At 51.8% G+C, this 18,497-nt stretch overlaps 6 protein-coding genes across 6 annotated transcripts; 4 read left to right on the top strand and 2 right to left on the bottom strand.

Moving 5' to 3' along the window:
* Positions 1 to 120: 120 nt before the first annotated feature.
* L3040_002730 (uncharacterized protein) lies at positions 121 to 404 on the top strand (the record flags this gene model as incomplete). Its single annotated transcript, XM_007296321.1, has 2 exons — positions 121 to 295; positions 379 to 404. 2 exons carry the CDS (start codon positions 121 to 123, stop codon positions 402 to 404), a joined length of 201 nt encoding a protein of 66 aa, XP_007296383.1.
* A 461-nt stretch (positions 405 to 865) lies between these two features.
* On the bottom strand, positions 866 to 2,263 carry L3040_002731 (uncharacterized protein; the record flags this gene model as incomplete). The annotated part of the gene is made up of 1 exon (XM_007296320.1): positions 866 to 2,263. One exon carries the CDS (start codon positions 2,261 to 2,263, stop codon positions 866 to 868), a length of 1,398 nt encoding a protein of 465 aa, XP_007296382.1.
* Positions 2,264 to 6,463: 4,200 nt separating this feature from the next.
* L3040_002732 (uncharacterized protein) lies at positions 6,464 to 8,271 on the bottom strand (the record flags this gene model as incomplete). The annotated part of the gene is made up of 2 exons (XM_007296318.2): positions 6,464 to 7,743; positions 7,803 to 8,271. The coding sequence occupies 2 exons, from the start codon at positions 8,269 to 8,271 to the stop codon at positions 6,464 to 6,466; spliced, it is 1,749 nt and encodes a 582-aa protein (XP_007296380.2).
* Positions 8,272 to 9,699: 1,428 nt separating this feature from the next.
* Positions 9,700 to 11,203, top strand: L3040_002733 (uncharacterized protein; the record flags this gene model as incomplete). The annotated part of the gene is made up of 4 exons (XM_007296317.1): positions 9,700 to 9,738; positions 9,812 to 9,940; positions 9,985 to 11,076; positions 11,123 to 11,203. 4 exons carry the CDS (start codon positions 9,700 to 9,702, stop codon positions 11,201 to 11,203), a joined length of 1,341 nt encoding a protein of 446 aa, XP_007296379.1.
* Positions 11,204 to 12,396: 1,193 nt separating this feature from the next.
* L3040_002734 (uncharacterized protein) lies at positions 12,397 to 14,402 on the top strand (the record flags this gene model as incomplete). The annotated part of the gene is made up of 2 exons (XM_066155662.1): positions 12,397 to 14,200; positions 14,341 to 14,402. The coding sequence occupies 2 exons, from the start codon at positions 12,397 to 12,399 to the stop codon at positions 14,400 to 14,402; spliced, it is 1,866 nt and encodes a 621-aa protein (XP_066012640.1).
* Positions 14,403 to 15,308: 906 nt separating this feature from the next.
* Positions 15,309 to 16,896, top strand: L3040_002735 (uncharacterized protein; the record flags this gene model as incomplete). The annotated part of the gene is made up of 2 exons (XM_066155663.1): positions 15,309 to 16,811; positions 16,864 to 16,896. 2 exons carry the CDS (start codon positions 15,309 to 15,311, stop codon positions 16,894 to 16,896), a joined length of 1,536 nt encoding a protein of 511 aa, XP_066012641.1.
* Between the last annotated feature and the right edge of the window lie 1,601 nt (positions 16,897 to 18,497).

Below are 18,497 nucleotides of genomic sequence, written 5' to 3' on the forward strand. Positions count from 1 at the left end.
TCTCTACCATCGACTCTCGACCACCCATTCTGCCTCTTCCCCCCTAAATCACAAACTCGAACATCAATTTCTCAAATTCAAAAAAAGAAAAGGGGAAAAAAAAAACGGAAAACTGCAAACATGCATCTCATGTTCACCATCGACGACGCCGGCAAGCGCGTGTACACCCTCAAGAAGGTCGTCTCGGGCGCGGTCACCAAGTCTGCGCACCCGGCCCGCTTCTCCCCCGACGATAAGTACAGCAGACATCGGGTCACGCTGAAGAAGAGATACGGGCTGCTGATGACGCAGCAGAGTGCGTTGCCTCCCTCCCCCCTCTATACCTGGTTGCGCGTTGCGATTTGGAGGACAGGTTTGCTGACGGGTTTTTCTGCGCAGAGGATCTCAAGGTTCTGGGGCAGTAGAGGGAAGGACGTGGGGTGGAGTGCTAGGGAGAAGAGGGTGGAAGCTGTGACAATGGCATCGAGTGGACCAAGGGCCCGTGGAATAATGGTGGATTGGAGAGGGTTACTGCGGGCTTTTGCGTTCGCAGTGCTTGTAGGGCGTAATGCAGGCGTTTGGGATGGGCGGAAAACTTTCGACTATCCTGGGGCGTTGGAGTTTCGCCTTGGCTACGTGTGCTGGAAATCAAAAATCAGAAATTGTCAATCTATAGAGATTTGGCTGACTTCTGTGTTACGAGTGCAAGTGGACCAGTGTCATGAGCTAACCACTCTCTAAACAGCACTGTCGTCTTGGGGGAACTCAAGCCAGGAGTTTTTGTTCTCATTGGCAAGAAATATACGGACCAGAACCAAGCCTCCAGAATGACTCCATGTGAACGCTCCATATTTTGAACGCCGCCATATGCCAAAATTCCATAAATTCAATGTCTCTTCTTGGAATTGACGTTCCTGCCAGCTCCAACCTTCGGTCTGCCACCTGTCCGCCCTCTATCGCCCGAAAGAAGCCCAGGCAAAAAATCCTCATCCATCAGGTCCTTCTCCTTCTTCCTCTGGTTACTAGTCATAGCCTGAACATACTCCTTCTGATCCTCAGCCAAAATCAGCCCCTGGCCCCATCCGCCCTTTCCACCTCCCTGAACCAACTTCCCGTTCGAGGTGCCCGCCACTGGCTTAGGTATACTGTAAACATTGCCTCGAGTATTCCACTGCATATTCTTCTTCAGATGAACAAAAACCTTCCCATCCTTATTTGTAGAGCACGATGTCCGCATCAGAGTATCCTTCCCACATTTCGGGCAAAACTGTCTCGACATATCTTTTGTGATTGCGAAGCAGGCATGGCAACGCAGCACCCAGGTCTTCAGTTGTCGGATTCTTTGAAGACCAGATGAGAGGAGGTTGAGGTTCATTCTGAGGATGACGTTCTGCATGGCGAAGTCGGTGGTGATGACTGCGACTTGCATATTTTGATCCTCCTTGTCGTTTGTCTTGAAGTTCTTTTCCGCTTTTGCCTGCACTTTCTTGATATTGGAAGGGGTAATCCAGCCTTCGCCGTCAGAGCCTTCTGAGTCTGACTCTATCACTTCCTCGACTTCGGACTCTGGCTGGCTGACTGGCTCGGTAGGTACCCCTACACTGGGCTCTGGTGCCTGTACCTCTGGCGTAGTTTCCGGATCCGTGATTGTGGTTTCTTGTTGGGATAACTGTGCTTGTTCCTTATGTGTACATTCGACGATAGGCTCTGGAGATTGTACCTGTGGATCAGAAAGATGGGTTCCTGCAAGTACGTGATCTATCGACTTTGGTTCGCTGTTCTCGGCTATTGGAATTTTTGTTCCCCAGGCACCTCTCGTCTCTGGCATAGGAGCAGGCACATTCTGCTTCTTTGCAGACTCGACATCGTCATTTTTCACAGCACCCTCCTCCAAGCTCTTAGGTGGCTCTCCGTTCAAGCCGTTCTGCCCCGGCTCCCTCCTGAGTCTCCAATCTCCATGGTTTCGCTCACACTCCAGCTCATAAGTCAAGGCGATCAACTGGACATCCGGCCTACTCAGCACCTCCAAATCGCCCGTCTTCCGCGCAAAATCCGTGACAACCTTCACGCTCGCAGGTCTCGGCGATCGTAATTTAAGGAAAGGCAGCAGGGTGCTCTCGATTCGGGCGCGCGTTACTGCATCGCGGATTTCATCGATAACGGCGGGGATCGTGTAGATGTTCTCAGCTCGGCCTAGGAGGGTATTGACATGAGGATCGTTTTTGATTATTGGGCCGGAGTCAAGAACAAGACTATGGACGGTTTTGGAGTTGAGAGTAGCCATTCTTGCGGAGAGAAATGATAGTGTCTGTCGAGATCATCCAGCCTTGGTGGGGTAATTAATATAATTTGGAGGGCTTGAAAAATATCAAGTTCTGCCGCGCGAAGCAGGCGGGCGGTGAGTGCACTGGCTGCATTTATTCACGTGGTGCTGCTCAGGACAGTAACGTTGGGTTTCTGCCCCAGAATATATCGCCAGCGGAAACTGCAAGACAAACTATGTAATAATCCAGCGGCAGTCATATCCCCTAAAAAATAACAATTTCCAATTTCCTATTCTCGTTCCAAAAACTCGACCGCCTTCTCAGCAACTATGAAAGTAACCCGGAAGCCCAATCCCAACTACCAGTCCATCACGTCTCTCACGCCCATGGCACCACCTTGAAAGACATCTCAGCAATCAAATCGAAGCTGGCCAGAATGGAGGTCAGTCTTGAAGAAGAGAGGCCACATAGCCGACGAATTAGTTAGCAAGCAACCACTCCCGCGAGATCCATTTCAGGCTCGATAGTCTTGCGCGAGGAGAGATCAGACATGCGATTGCCCATGAGACCGACGATGCAGGCACAGCTATCAAGTTATTGGTCCACTTGGGCAAAGAGATAGCCTCGGCGGATAGCTACTGCAATCAAACTAGGGCAAATGACGGTGCTCGGAGTCCCAGCAATGTCCTGGATGATGTCTCTAAGACTGAGGAAACCTTTCCCGAAAGGCCAGTATATTTTTCACGGAGCTCTAGTGCAACTACTCCGTGCCCTTTGAGATGAGTCGTTGGTTTGAGCGTCAGTATTCTTCGGTGCAAGTGTTCCCGCTGACCATACTCGAAGCATTGGCTAGATCCATCATTCGCTCGAAAGCGTCGCCAATGCTCTCTTCCAGAGGTTAGAATCAGAACCAAGTTCTGGTTCTAAGACCTATTGGAGATGTTAACTGTTTTGACAGAGCTCTAATGGTTGAGCTGAGCATGCTGATGTATGTATTTGACCAGACGCTTCCAAGCTCTGTCGCGAGCATTGAAGATGTTCCAGGCGCAAACAACCTGGAGTTCATTAACGCTATAAAATGCCTTCTGATCATCCGGACACTGCGAGTACGAGCCGCAAGAGTATCGATCGTACCAAGAATCCAGGTCTGAGGCAGATTGTATTTGAAAGCACCGGCAGTATCGCGCGCAGGGAATTCTTCTGGAGCTGCCCATATCGAGGTGGAGATCATGCTGATTGGCAAAAATGTCTGCAAAAACATCGCAAGTCTCGAAGACAAGACCTCCCCGTAAGAGCGGCACAATCGATGTACTCAGCAATTGTAAAGTCCCCAGGGTCCTTGTTATGCGCCCAAGGACAAAAGCACCGCTGGCTCCATCGACCTACTACATTTTAAAGTAGTGGTTGACGCGTTACTGGTCATGGTCCTCTAAAATAGGGAGTCAGCAAAAGGACATTTCAATTTGTCTTTTGGAGCTAAAGCGCTTATGGGATACCCGAATCTTCGGTTGACTTACGACAAATTAATCCAAGCAGCTCCACGCATCATGGCCTCGGTTCCAAGTATCACCTCAGCAGAGAAGTCCAAAGGGATGTGGCGTCTTTGGGAGCCCAAAAGGGTCAACCTTCTACGAAACCCCGATCCTGGTCATAAGATTATCAATTTAATGGTTAAGCAAGCCCAGGAGGGAAAAAAAAAGAACATCTGCAGTGTAAGATAAGAGGAGTAAGTATGTCACGTTAAATTGTAGCATAGCCGATAAGTCCGTAACCTCAACAAGCTACACCTATTTTTTTTCAAGCCAGTGTTTCATATATGCATACCTCCGCTTAATTCAGATTGTGAAGTTGATGATGGCTTGTCAGCGACAGAGCCATCTGCTGTAGCCTGAAAACAGATTATAACCATGCCCCCAAAATTTGCGAGGTCAACTCCCACCATTAGCTTCAAGTGTCTCCTCACGATTATGCCATAAAGCGGTGAGATAGCTATTCGGCCCGGCCCCAAAAATTCCCGCGAAATTTTTGTTTTTACAATATTAATTCACCCACCAACGAGACAGACATCAATACTCCTTCATTGGTTGTACTGGACAGGTGGCCGAGTGGTTATGGCGTGTGACTCAAGATCTGATCTTGTCAGCTTCCAAAAGTTGGTGTCTTCTCATGGGCTCTGCCCGCAGGGGTTCGAATCCCCTCCTGTTCAACAGTTATTTTGAATAATTTTTTTGGTTTTTCCATAACAGGGGGATGGAGGGAAAATTTGGTGTGTGGATTTCGAGCTAAGCGAGTGCGAGAGAGAGGGTTGCTAATTAAGCGAGACCTTTATTTTGATGTTTACAGATTACTTTGAGCAGACGATTATATTCTGTTGTGATTCACGTGTGATAAAGCAATAATAGCTTTTAATTCTATAGAAGAGTCGAGCGCTGATACTTGCGAATTCCTTGACGGGGCAAAAACAAAGCTATCTTTTTCGCACGCGGAGTGCTTTGGGCCGGTTAAGCTCCATAGCCTACCGCTCATCTTCTCTCTTCGCACAAACGAGGTCAAGGTCAATATAAATTTCGCATAAATCCCCATCGCCACCTGTTTATTCCCTGCGAAGAGAGAGCTCGTCTGACCATTCCAATAGGTAATCACTCCTCCTCATTTAACAACCTCGCCATATCGAATGCCAGCCGTCTGTCTATTCAGCCACCACCCCATTTCCCCGAAGCGCTGCAGTCTTGCAGCCTTCGGCGACAGCCAGCCAGCCGGCCAAAATCCATCCTGCTTCTGTGACCTGACCAAACCAACGCGACACACAAGGTCTGCAGCAGGCTGCAGGCTGCATCTCTGATGGGGATCGAAAGTTGAGGGAGCATAAAATCATAACTTGATGGGGGCCGGCTTAGAAGTTCCCTCTTATATATATATATACACTCCCCTCCCCCCTTCTACCTCCCTCTCCCTCTCCCACCACCTAATATTGTCAAATTATATAGACTTTTGCTCTCTGCCCTCTACATGGAAAGAGCAGCAATCTCGCTCGAGAAAGCACGAGTTTTTTTTTTTTTTTAATCAGGTATCCACTACTATCAACAGATAGATAGATAGATAGATAGATAGATAGATAGATAGATAGATAGATAGACAGATAGGTACCTCAAGCATCATCTCCCAGACTCCCAGGTTGGAAAATAAGGCATGAGGTCAACTCTAGAATATGTGCCGTGGGCGTCTCCTCTGCTAAATTTGCTTCTGTCTATGCAGTTGCAGCTGAGATATACCTACCGGCTTGCGTAGGTCCAGGAGGAGAGGAGAGGAGAGGACGGATTTTTTTTTTCTTTTCTTTTCCCTTCTCGTCGGCTTTTCTTCTTGCTGTAGGATTCACACGTTTAGAGGCAGTAGGTAGTTTTGATTACTCGTCACGATACGGCAAGATAAGATAGGAGAGGATGTGACCGACTTAAAAAAAAATTTGGGGGGAGGGGGGGGGGGGGGGGGGGGGCTGGCTAGCCCCTCTCTGTTGAACTCACTTGGATGGAGGGTGGCAGGAGCTCCAAGCGCGGCCTGATAGCTGGCTAGCTTATAGAATCCGAATAGAGGTTTCGTTTATAGTGATTTTTGGTGACTGACCAACTGACTGACTGACTGAGTGAGATAAACCAAGCCTTCCTCCCCCCGCCCCCCCCCCTTCCAAATATCGAGGTTCAAAATACAGAAAAGAAAGAAAGAGATGAGCGAGTAGGTAAGAGAGCAAGCAAGCATCTAAAATTACAATAAAATTTCAATAATGTCGTATTGCATGTACAAGTCAATTTTTATAATTTCATTTTACCTTTTTGACTTTAGTTTCTATGTATCCTATTTTTTTTTTGTAACCCGCGAAGCCTTCCCAACTGCAAGTTTGAATGGTATATAAAAAGCAGACAAATAATATCCGATGAGGGCTTTCCAAGCTTCAATATCAACAAGTCGGTCGGTCAGTATAGACAGACCAAGCCGAGTTCAAGCACACATAAAACAGCAGCGTTCGTAGCTCCTGTTGACTCCTTTCGTCCAATGCGATCATACCAAATCCTAATAATTCTGATCATCGTCGTCACCGTTGGATCCTTACACACCATTCCTTCCAGCGACTCCAAAACCAAACCAAACCAAACATACGCAAGACCAGTTTTCGTACCAAACAGACGAGATCGTGTCGCACAGATGAGAAGTGCAAGGGCGAATTTTCAACCCATCTTCACATCCGGTAACTGCCCCAGACTCTCATTCGTGTACCTGTTGTCTTGCATAGGAGGCAAAACCGCAGGCGACTTTTCCATCGGCTCCTTCTCCGCATCCTCACGCTTCGACCGCCCAAGACGTTCGCACCACTCCTCCGCGCTGACAATGGTGCCATCCAGCACACCGGATACCTGGGCCATCATATCGAGGCCCTCTTTCGCCAAGACCAATGCGCGATTAGCGCTTTGCGTGACTTTCGTCTCCGCGCTCCGCGCACCCTCTGCCGTGCGCGAGGTCGCGAGCAGGAAGCGTCGAGGTAAAGATGTGAGATGGCGACGCACGAGGATGCGAGCATTCTCGGGCAGGGCGCCGCCGGCGTACCTAGACACTATGTCTACGGCGTCTTTCAACGTCTTCAAAAGGTGATTTTTAAGCTCGACGATCTTGGCGCTGAGAACTGAGCGCTCGGCGTCACTACTTACAATGAGCTGACCAGAGTTATCGCCACTTTCTATGCTGCCGGACGTATTTGTCCGTTGCCCATTCTCGTATTGCTCGAGTACGCTTTTGAGAGCGATGATGACTTTTCCTATGTGTTCGTTTGCCCAGCGTAGCCAGCCGAGACAATATTTCAGGCTGCGGAGCGACTCTTCGCTCATGGCGACGCTGAGGCCGCTGGTAGAGATAACGAGCCGCGATTGCCAGGAGCTGCCTGGGGAGCTCGGCTCACCATGCGGTTGTGTCGGTACGAGCGCATTCGCTTCGTAGCTGGGACTACGATGTTCGTCGTAGGCGGGCAGACTCTCGACCGTGGAGCCTTGGCTGGATCTGCGTTGTCTGTGTTGGGGTTCTTGTCTGTTGACAGGGTATGGATCATGAGGGACACTACGGTCCATGTCGACGTCTTCCGAGGCGACCTTGCGCCGCTTGTTAGAGCCTTCGGAACCATACTCAGCATCGGAGGGTTGGGGGTGAGATGGTCGGCGGCCACCTAGGAACCAGCGGACTCGTCCTTCCATGCCTGTCATGCGCCCGACTGAGCCGACTGTGTTGACTACGGGGCTGAACCTTCGCTCAACGTATTCGGCGCTTGATTTGAAGCGCGGACTATAATTCTTGGAGGCTGAGTAAGCGGATAGAGAGCCGCCGATTGCTGTGCCGAGTAGAGGGTGAGAGGTTGTGAGGAGAGAGAGGAGCGGTTCGGGTTGTGCACCTCCTGAGGGGAAGGTTCGAGGGGAGGAGGATGGTAGTGATGTGTTGTCCCGGTGCGGTGATCCAATGAAGTCTGTCTCGTGTGTTAATCAACCGAGGATCGCGAAGTGGAGTGCCCTGATATCTACGTACCAGCTCTGAGGTCTCCCAGCGCTTCAGCTGCGAGTCGAACGTCCGGATCGTCGATCGACAGGACACTCCCACCCCGTCTCCCCCTACTATCTGGCGGTTCAAGATCCATAGTCCTCGGCGAGTCCAGGCCTACTGAAGTCTGTGTTTTTGGCGACAGAGCCGAGGGTCCTGGCTGATAGTAGGCAGCCAAGGGATTCGAGGACGGCCAGATAGAGCGATACTCTTCTGCTCGCCATCGTTGTTCTGCTGGGGCAAGGGGCGGCGGTAGCGGCAGCGGCGGTAGTGTGCGCTCATGGTGGATGGGTGCGGTCGGGACGGGAGGAAAGGCCAGAGACTGAGGATCGTGATGACGGAACTGAGACTGCGTGGATGAGGAGGGCGAGCAGGAGTAGGAGGGGGGAGGATGCTTATGATAGTGGTCGTGGTCGTGGTCGTGGTCGTGCTCCGGCTCCGGCTCCATCTGGTCCATGGCCGTCGCAGGGGAAGGGGGTTGCGCCGAGGTTCTGCGAGTCGAAGAGGTCGGTAGGTAGATAAGTACTGTATCTATCGTTGAGGGAACAGGCGTATAGGAGGGACCGGCGGATGGCACAGCATTCGCGGGATAGGGGGGATACAGATGTGGATGTGGATGGGGATGGGGATGGAGATGGGGATGGGGATGAGGATGTGGATGTGGATGTGGATGTGGATGTGGATATGGATGTGGATTGGATGTGGGTGTGGATGTGGTATAGTCAGGAAAAGTTGCGGTGTTGTATACAGTGGCAGGGCAATTGTCAGGGTAAAAGTTCTATCGGTCAGACGATATTCGTCACATGCGAGACATCGGTGCCGACGATTACTTATCACAGTTGTTGGGAGCACGTGCTAATACAGCGACAAGGATCAATGATTTTTAATGCCTCGAACATGGTAGAGGGCTGAGGCATACAATAACATGATCTACTATGTTCGAGGCATTAAAAATCACTGGCCAAACGACAACCCGGAACGTAATTACGAGTACCGGTACATGCACAGACAGCAAGCTGGCGCGTGATCTGATGATAGGACGAGATCACGTGTGGAGAGCGGTCAGTCGGTCACGACAGAGCATGACATGAGATGAGGAAAAAGTACTTCGCAACTTGTATGAAGATGGATGGGATGCTAGACAATAAATAAATCGATGAATAGACAAATAAATACAGACGGCCAGACTAGCCCAAACTTTGCAGAGAATAACAACACTAATCACAATACCGATGATAATGATAATAATTTTAAATATATTCTTCTCCCCCTCCTCCTACTCCTCTCCTCCCCTTCCATCAGCCGCAGCTTCTTCCTATCTGTATGGACCCTCTGACGCCACCCAAGCAACAGCTTCGTTGATTGCGAAATGCTCGGCCAGCTCTTATGGTTCCTCAATATTCCGTCTCCGCGCCGCAGTATCACTTCCTCATCAATTGAAAGCAGAATTGGCGCTGCCATAACGGCAGGCCGGTGGTGCTGTTGAGTAGCACTGTCTATAGAAGGGCGCGATGGAGAAAGAAAAGGAAGAAAATTACCCCTAAGCGGAGAATTTTCTTATACGGATCCAAAAGGCGCTAGTTACCAATCTGGATTAGCTCCGAGCTCAAGCCTTCCTTTCAACTTCACTCCCAAGCGACTTGGGAGCTCCAGGCATAACCGCAACGGCTACGTGGGGTCAACTTAGAGCACCGACGACGACAACGACGACGACCACCACCACGCATTCCCATAATCCGACCCCGAACTAATATTCGCCGCCAACACGGATGTTGCCACGAACCTGATCCATTAAACAGCGGCCATTCCCGCTCTCCAATCTCACCAAGGAGCACCCTCTCCTCGCCCTACCCTACCCTACCCTACCCTGCTCTATACTTCCACCATGGCCTCTGCGCTCTTCTTCCTCGACCTCAAGGGAAAGGTATTGCCCCTGACCCAACCAGATGCCCAGCCAAACAATTCAATGTTCAGGGCGGTACTGATGACACTCGTAGACCCTTCTGGCAAGGAACTACAGAGGAGACATTCCCATGTCCGCCGTCGAGAAGTTCCCCATACTCCTGAGCGAAGCAGAAGAAGAAAGCTCCTCGGTCCCGCCATGTTTCTCAGACGAAGGCATCAACGTATGTCACACCTGCTGTGTCGAGGCCGCTCCTAACCTTCTCAGTACCTCTACATTCGACACAACAACCTCTACCTCCTTGCCCTCACGAAACGGAACACCAACGCCGCCGAGATCCTCCTCTTCCTGCACAAAATTGTCGAGGTGTTCACCGAGTACTTCAAAGAGCTAGAGGAGGAATCGATACGGGATAACTTCGTCATCATCTACGAACTTCTCGACGAGATGATGGACTTTGGACACCCGCAGACCACCGAATCCAAGATCTTACAAGAATACATTACACAGGAATCGCACAAGCTGGAGGTCCAAGCACGGCCGCCTATTGCAGTCACGAATGCCGTCTCCTGGCGATCGGAAGGGATCAGATACCGTAAGAACGAGGTCTTCCTCGATGTCGTCGAATCCCTCAACCTGCTCGTTTCCTCGAACGGCAATGTACTGCGGTCTGAGATTTTGGGTGCAATCAAGATGAAGTGTTATCTGTCTGGAATGCCCGAACTCCGTCTAGGTCTCAACGACAAAGTCATGTTCGAGACCACCGGCCGGGCGACTAGAGGAAAGGCTATTGAGATGGAAGATGTCAAGTTCCACCAATGTGTGCGCCTATCGCGATTCGAAAATGACCGCACCATCTCCTTCATTCCTCCCGACGGGGAGTTCGAGCTCATGTCCTACCGCCTGAACACGCAAGTCAAGCCGTTGATCTGGGTTGAGTGTATCGTGGAGTCGCATTCTGGGAGTCGGATCGAGTACATGCTGAAAGCCAAGGCGCAATTTAAGCGACGGAGCACGGCGAACAATGTCGAGATTACGGTTCCGGTGCCAGAAGATGCCGACTCCCCGCGATTTAGAACGAACATTGGAAGCGTCCACTATGCGCCAGAGAAGAGCGCTATCGTATGGAAGATCAAGCAATTTGGAGGTAGCAAGGAGTTCCTGATGAGGGCCGAGCTGGGACTACCGAGTGTGAAGGGTGACGATGAGCACGGCGGTGGTATGACGGGCGGGTTTGGCGGCAGTATGGGGGGAATGGGTGGAAAGGGCGCCAAGAGACCGATCAGTGTGAAGTTTGAGATTCCGTATTTCACTACGAGTGGAATTCAAGTGCGGTACTTGAAGATTATTGAGCCAAAGGTACGTGCCCTCCCATCCCGAATATCATCCTACTTACATATGTCAGCTGCAATACCCCTCTCTACCCTGGGTTCGCTATATCACACAATCCGGGGATATCGCAGTCCGGTTACCAGATGTTAGCTGAGCAACAAGGAAATGAACATTGACTTTAGGCGAAGAATTCCACTGGGTGCGCGATTAAAAAGATAGACGAGAATTTGACCAGAGTCACGGTGAACGGTAGGCGGTAGTAGGAAGGGCCGAGCATGCATTTTCTGGGCGCTAGCGGGAGTTAACATCGATCTATGGTATGAGTGATCACCTGGTTGATAGGGCTGGTAGCTAGATGGGCTCTCCAGCTATCTATCTCTTGCCGAACAAAATCCACAGCTTTAATTTCAGGAAGACAGGGTCGAAGGTTGCGATTGTTCTGTTTCTCTGTACTTTGGGCGCTGCGTTTTGTTTTCCACGTTCTCTTCTCTGGTACTGGAACTTTTGTCTTGTTGTTTCCACGATAGAAGGGCACTGAACAGGATTTCCGAATGCCAAGTGGTGGGCGGCATCGGGGTTGGGAAGACTACTTATGCACGGTTTCTTGCATCTGGCTTCCTGATAGCTTGAGAGAAGCGAAAGGGCCGAGAAAGATATATGTGTGCTAGGGAAAGAAACCAACGTACGAAACGAAGGGGGCTCAAGTGAGTTGAGATGAGTGAATGAGTGAGTGAGTGAGATGGAAAAGGGGCATTTTCAATCTTGTTTTGGGTTTTTTTTTTTTCTACAAAGAAGATAATGCCATTGTTTGTTTGGATCTTTGTGGACTTTCTTTTACAGATTTCTCATTTCATTGGTATGGTTTTAAAGGGTGGGACGGGATTGGATTGGAGTGGGATGGGATGGGATTGGGTGAGTGCAAGTGTACGCCGTTTCTTTCTCGGTGCAGAAACGTCGTGTTTTGGATTTGGGTGGGTGGGTGTGGGTAGGTAGGTAGAGTTTAGAGACATTTATGGCTTTGCTTCGTTCCTTCTGCTTCTTTTTCTCTTCTTCTTTATCTCCTCGAACCGTCGTCTGGATTCGATAGTTGTCGATTGATGGGTTGGTTGGTTAGTTAGTGTTAGCCCGATCAAGAGATTGAAGCTTGGGACGGATGGAGAGATAGACCACAGACAGACACAGGCAAGCAAATCAGTGAAACAAGTGAGTGAGTATGTGTCTATCGTCTACCTCCGTCTCCATCTCTATCTGTATCCTCAACGCTCGAGGAGCTGGCCGACGGACTCGGAACCATACTACACCATAGCAGAGCAGAGCATAGCAGAGCAAAACAGATCTCACATCGCAATGTCTTCCCAACCCATCGTCATCACCGGCTACCCGGACAAACCCCAACCCCGCACACACCCGCCGACCACCTTCTCCTGCCTCCATACCGTCGCCACGCGCATCCTGCCCCTGCTGCTGACGATCCACTTCTGCATCACGTCGGCAGTGGTCCTGGTTTACGCGCTGGCCTTGCGGCGCGCACTGCCGGTGAGGTTCGTGGTGGGCGTTACGATCACGTTCGCGGTGCTCATTGCGTCTTTTGTTCTGGGGAATTGTGCAGTGTGGTGTCGGAGGAGAGAGAGGCAGAGGGAGAGACAGCGGAGGGTGGTGCATGGAGGAGCTACGACTCAAAATACTGATGATACCACGGCGGGGAGCACGAAGAGTTGCGATCCGGGGCTTGTTGTGGAGGAGGAGGATCGGGAGGATGTGTGCTGGCGGGTCTGGATGGGTTGGCTCTTTCCGTGTACGAAGAAGGAGAGCCGGGAGGAGAGCGCTTCGGATTGTCCGGATGGGATGGTAGAGAGTTCGCGAGTGGTGGGTGGGTGTGTGTATGATGGAGGTCCAGCCGTTGAGGCTCAGGGTCAGAGACGAGAGCTGCATCAATATCAGCACCAGCTCCAACAAAAGCGAAACGAGGTCGTCGCTCCAGCGACGGCGAGGAGCCACCTCGGCACCAACGGCTATGGAGATACACACAGCGGACACCCTTTCGCGTCTGGAGGCCTCCAAGATCCAGAGCCGGAGCAGCAGCAGCAGCAGCAGCAACATCGGCATCTAAATGCCATCTACCTCAACAGCAGAGGAAGCCGCGACAGCCACGTCTCCGAGCTCGAAGCCAACGAGCTCCATCACGAGTACCACGACCAGCAGCAGCAGCAGCGGCAGGGTAACGGGTCATCGGCGCTATCTCTCCAGCCAAACGACGATTCGAGAAGCGCTGCACCACAGCCACCCGGTCCCCGCGAATCCGCCAGATCCAGATCCGCAGACGCGCACTATTTCACTCGGCCCGTGTCGCAGCACGCGCTGCTGGTGGCGCATCCTGGGCCGGGAGACATAGGGAGGATAGCATTGCGGGAGGAAGGGGAAGGGAGAGAAGATGGGGTCAAGATCGATGGTCGTGGCAACGGGGGTGTGGTCTGTGGATTGGCTATGCGCGAGCGGGAGCCTGTGAGAGATTTGGCGAGGATGGAAGAGGAGAGGGGGGAGGTGAGGCTGCTGCGGCAACGGCAGAAGCGGAAAGAGAAGCAGAGGCGAAAGCGAAATCAGGAAGAGGACGGCGTGGAGCCGGAGCCGGATACTCTAAATCCATGCCAGGACCGGGAGCAGCGAGGAGGAGAAGAGGGAGAGGGGGGGACATGGAAGCCGATGCAGAGAGGGAAAGATAGCAAGCTGAAGCCGCTCTGGCTTCCCGGTGAGGTGGCGCGGCATTCACGTCTGCTGTCCGACTCCCGCGATGAGCAGCACGGAATCTCAATCCCGATTCCAATCCTAGCTCCAATTCCAACCTCGAGACGAGATCCCCGTCCCGAATGCGGATCAGAGAGTCGTCCCGGGCCCGATGCTCGTCAAGCACAGCCGACACAGCCCGATCCCCAGCACCTCCTTCCTCTCCCGGCCCCGCCGCCGCCGGTGAGAGGCTATGCACCACCGCAAGCTTCTGTCTCTTCGGTGGCCGGTCTTTCTGCTGCTGTGCAGAGGCCTGCGGAGGGACAGTATAGGGCTTTTCTGGGTGACACGGGCTGTGGCTCTGGTTCTGGTTCTGGTTTTGGTTACGGTGGCTATGAGCTAGGGTGGGAGTTTGGGGTTGGGATGAATGGTAGGAGTGGAGAGGGAGAAGGGGAGGGAGAAAAAGGGCAAGGGGAAGGGGAAGGGGAAGGGGAAGGGGAAAACGGGGATGAACAGCCTCGTCGTTCGCGAGATAGGCGGATTGGTAAAAACAATAATGGTGATAGCAAGGGCAACGGCAGGAAGCCGGGCCGTGCGGCGACGGTGACGAGTTCCCGACAGCCAACGGTTAGAAGGAGGGGGCGGTCCGGGCGAAGAAGGCGGGATGTTGGGATGGAGGGGGGGATGCAGCAGGTGGATGACATTAGTGCGAATCGGTGGGTTGGAGATGGGGATGTTGCTGTGATTTTTGAGAGGGGAGAGGAGGGGGGAAGAAGGGGGGAGGTATAGTCTTCGCCCAGCTCACCACGGGCCTTTGTTGAGGACCACTCTTAGCGGGAGTTGGATTTTGGAGGAAAGGGGAGATGGAGCTGTGTTTTCTCTCGCGGGTAGGCTTCATCTGCAGCTGCGAGAAGAAAAAAGTGTAGGAGTTGAATTACTAATTAATGAGTCAAGTCATACTTTGGATCTACGATTGGGATGGTTGAGGGAGGAAGTGCTGCTTTATATCGGATCTGGCCTTGACGCTAGCTCTAGATCTAATAGCATGTTGCATCGGTATACATCCCATAACTCTCCAAGAGACACAGCTTCGGGGAAATATGTATGGTACATCTACCTCTAATGGTACACCAAGTAAGTCCCTTGTTCGAAAAGTCATCCGGACGTCTGGTCTCGATACTAAAATGTCTTGGGCTCGTGTGTCTACCAAGCCCTCGACACAATAGGAACAAGAGAATCCGCCTCAGATTGATTCGCTTGGAACGCTATAGCTGGATTCCGGGGCATCACTCGTAGACACTCTTTCAACAGTCTCGCCATAAAGAGTGAGACAGCGTTTCGATGGATCACTCCCCCGTCTCCGCCGTGGCTTCTCGAAGGCTGGACCTCGATGCCGCAGTCTGTCGTCCAGATGAGCTCTCTCTCTCTCTCTCTCTCTCTCTTATGCAACCCTCTTTCATTAAAATCGCCTCGGTGGACAAATACTTCAGGGGACATCTCTTACGCCCTCTCTTCCGAGTCCTCTGAACAGAACCACCATGCCTCTGACCCCTACTCCCAAGGCCAACAAAATTCTAGACCTCGTCGACTCGCGAGAAAGAAGAAGACAAGCCGACCTCCTCACGCGCCCTTTCGACCATCCGCATCGTACTCCGCGGCACATCCTCCGAGACTTCGTCAGGCTTGTTCTTCCAATCCTCTTCCTCGCCCTCTTTTTGATTCTGGCGACGGTAGTCTGCATCTACACCTTCGTCAACAGGAAGACGCTGCCGTGGTCCTTCGTGAAAGGTCTCGGCATTGCTTTCGCTGTGGTGTCTGCCGGTTGGTGTATTGGCAAGACATATCTCTACTTCCTCGACAAGCGGCGGCAGGATACGGCTATCCACGAGTTTCTAGCCGGCGAGAGGCGGAAGGAGGACCCGGGAAGCGAACTGCTTGATTTCATGACACCCCGGGAAGTGGTATGTCCGCTACGGTTCAGGAGGATCCTGCCGCGTGCGAAGAGATGGGTAGCATGGGTCTGGACCAAGAGGCCGAGCGGGATGAAGCCGAAGCCAGTTTTTTCGCCGGAGAGGAGAATCCAGCGTCACGATGAGTATGAAGAGCGGCTGCGTGAAGTTTGGCCGGGTACTTGGCTGAGACTGGCTGCTGAGCGCAGTGCTCGACAAGTTGAACATCGGCGCAAGACTCAGCAACGCAATACGGTCAGGTGGGCGCCTAGTAGCACTCGTGAATGGTCTGTATCCGACGAAGCTAGCATTGCAGCACGTTCATCGAGGTCAGATCAGGCGAAGAGACGCGGAATTAGCGCTGCTCTGGCACCGCAGATGCCTTCCCGGCTCCCCAAAGCGAGAACGAGAAAGCGAGGACGCAAGTTCGAAGCCGGCCTGTCCCCGATTCAGGAATGCAGGCAGGATAGTCTTGGACCGATATCCCTTGAGCCGCGCACATTGGCGACCCCGTACGATATTTCCGGCAAGCCGGAATACAGGCTGGGGACTAGACTCGTCTTGTTTTCATCCCCAGCTTTGCATGAAAAACCAACGGCCCGAGGAGTCAATGGGTTAGGAATCTCCGAGCAGCACAGTATTTTCTTAGACGCCCCGATAGGCCCCGAGCAAAACGTGGCCGAAGCAAGACTTCCAAACGCAGATGCAAGAAAGCCGATCATCCCCCCTCCACGCTCCTCATCACTGCGCAGAAAGGAAGTGAAGGTGGAGTCCACGACGTCCCCGTCCTGCTCGACCAGGAAATGTCCTCTATCGTTCCGCTTCAAAGATGCATATGCAGCACCAGCGCGCCCCGACTCGCCTCGTCCTCTCAGAGGCAGTCCACCCCCACTTGAGATATCCCAGGAGACAAAACCCCAACCCGGTCTTCCCAGTCCGGCGACAACATTGGATGATGATGCATGGTACAGCTCCACCGAGTCGCTGCTATATGAAGACGAAGAAGAAGCTGCACAGCCAGTAGCAGCAGCAGCGACGTCTCTGCGGACATCGACACCAGTACTCTCCGTCGCGCCGTTGAGCGTCAGCAAGGTCTCTCTCGGCTATACACCACCACCACTACCACCACCACCACCCGTCACAGCCACGCCGCCACTGCTCGCTCGTCCGCGCGTAGAAGAAAACCAGAAGAGGGGTATAGTGAAGAGCAAGAGGATGTTGACGTTTTCTTCTTCTACTACTTCTTCTTCTACCGGGAATGGAGAGAGGATCATCACGCTAGAGGATTGTACGGGGGGGCAGTCTGGGTTGGGGATTAGCTGCTCGGTACGTCGGCAGACGAGTACGTATCAGCCGCGGATTCACGACGAAGATGAAGACGATGGTGAAGATGATGAACATCATAGTGATAAAGACGATGAAGGTGATTGGGATAGCGAGGATGAAGATGACGATGCTGCCCTCTCTCCGATAAGTGAAACCGAAGAGCCAACGTCTAGAGAAAATCACTCTACGCCGTACTCTGGCATGGCTCCGCAACTTCCTCCCTTGGCTCCCGTAGAGATCTGCTTGAGGTGGAGTGGCGGCCGGTTCGGTTCGTGATGACGCTATCATATCATACGCATGCCAATAGACGGGCTCTTAGGCGTAGAACTACGGATGGATATTGGAAAGATTGTGCACTTATATCGGATTAAATACTATCCTATTGCGTAATGCTCACGGTGTTATAAACCCGAACAGAAGAGCGGATGAACGCTAGTCTGAAAGTAAAAAATAAAAGTTGTGTTTTGGTTTTCTAAGGCGTGTTGCTGATAAGGATGATAGATTATAACCCTTATTGACATTAGTCGTAATTAAGCGAGTATCTCCCCTCCATCCCAATTCACATCATATAACGTCTCAAACCGCTAGCTAATATTAGCCATCATCATTTAAAAAACAGACAGAAGCTCAGTGAGATAGATCATCTGCGCTATCAGCTCAACTCCCATCTATCTTTTCTTGTTAAAGGCCTTGAGCGATTACCTCCTCTGCGGCAGCAGCGACTGCTTCCGCCTTGGACACGCACACGCTATCCGGATCCAGGTACGGCTTCTCACCAATACCCACGACGCGATGTCCCGCCCGCTCGCCCAGTAATCAAGCGTCGCGGCGTGGAACGCGGAGCGATTATCCCAGATAGCTACTCCCCCTGGAACGAACAAACACCCCCCACCAAATTAGCAAATGTGTGACTGATAAATGAAATCAAGAGACACCGACGCGGAGGGAGAGAGGGGGGGGGGGGTATTCACATCAGGAATATCAGGAACATGAGGAATATAAGGAATATGAGGAATATAAGGGATGCTTGCGTCGCACTGATAAGACAGCAAACATGCAGCTATCTACCTATCTATCTATCTATCTATCTATCTACACGGAGCACAACAAGTTTTCAATCCCGAAAGCAAGACCGAACTCTAGATAGGTAGAACAAAGTCTGTTCCTAACATCCAGCCAAGCTTTCAGTTCTCGCTAAACCACCCCGCCTGAAATTCCCATACGCGTGCAAGTAAAAGATCCAACGTAATTCCTGATCATCGAACAGTTGACCGCATTACAAAGTTCGTATCGTGGTGCCTGGCTCGTTCGGTTCGTATATGGAAGGAGAGACGCATATACGAACGAGCGGTCCTTATAGACCCAATTCTGCGCGAAACTCTAATAGCAGAAAGGATAAGCGAAGCGAAGCACACAGCGCGAGCCCCGCTACTTGTCTTCTTCGGGTTCTGT

This window comes from Drepanopeziza brunnea (assembly GCF_022702325.1).
Source record: "Drepanopeziza brunnea f. sp. 'multigermtubi' strain 214-2 chromosome Unknown ctg3, whole genome shotgun sequence".
In the NCBI taxonomy this organism is placed as follows: domain Eukaryota; kingdom Fungi; phylum Ascomycota; class Leotiomycetes; order Helotiales; family Drepanopezizaceae; genus Drepanopeziza; species Drepanopeziza brunnea.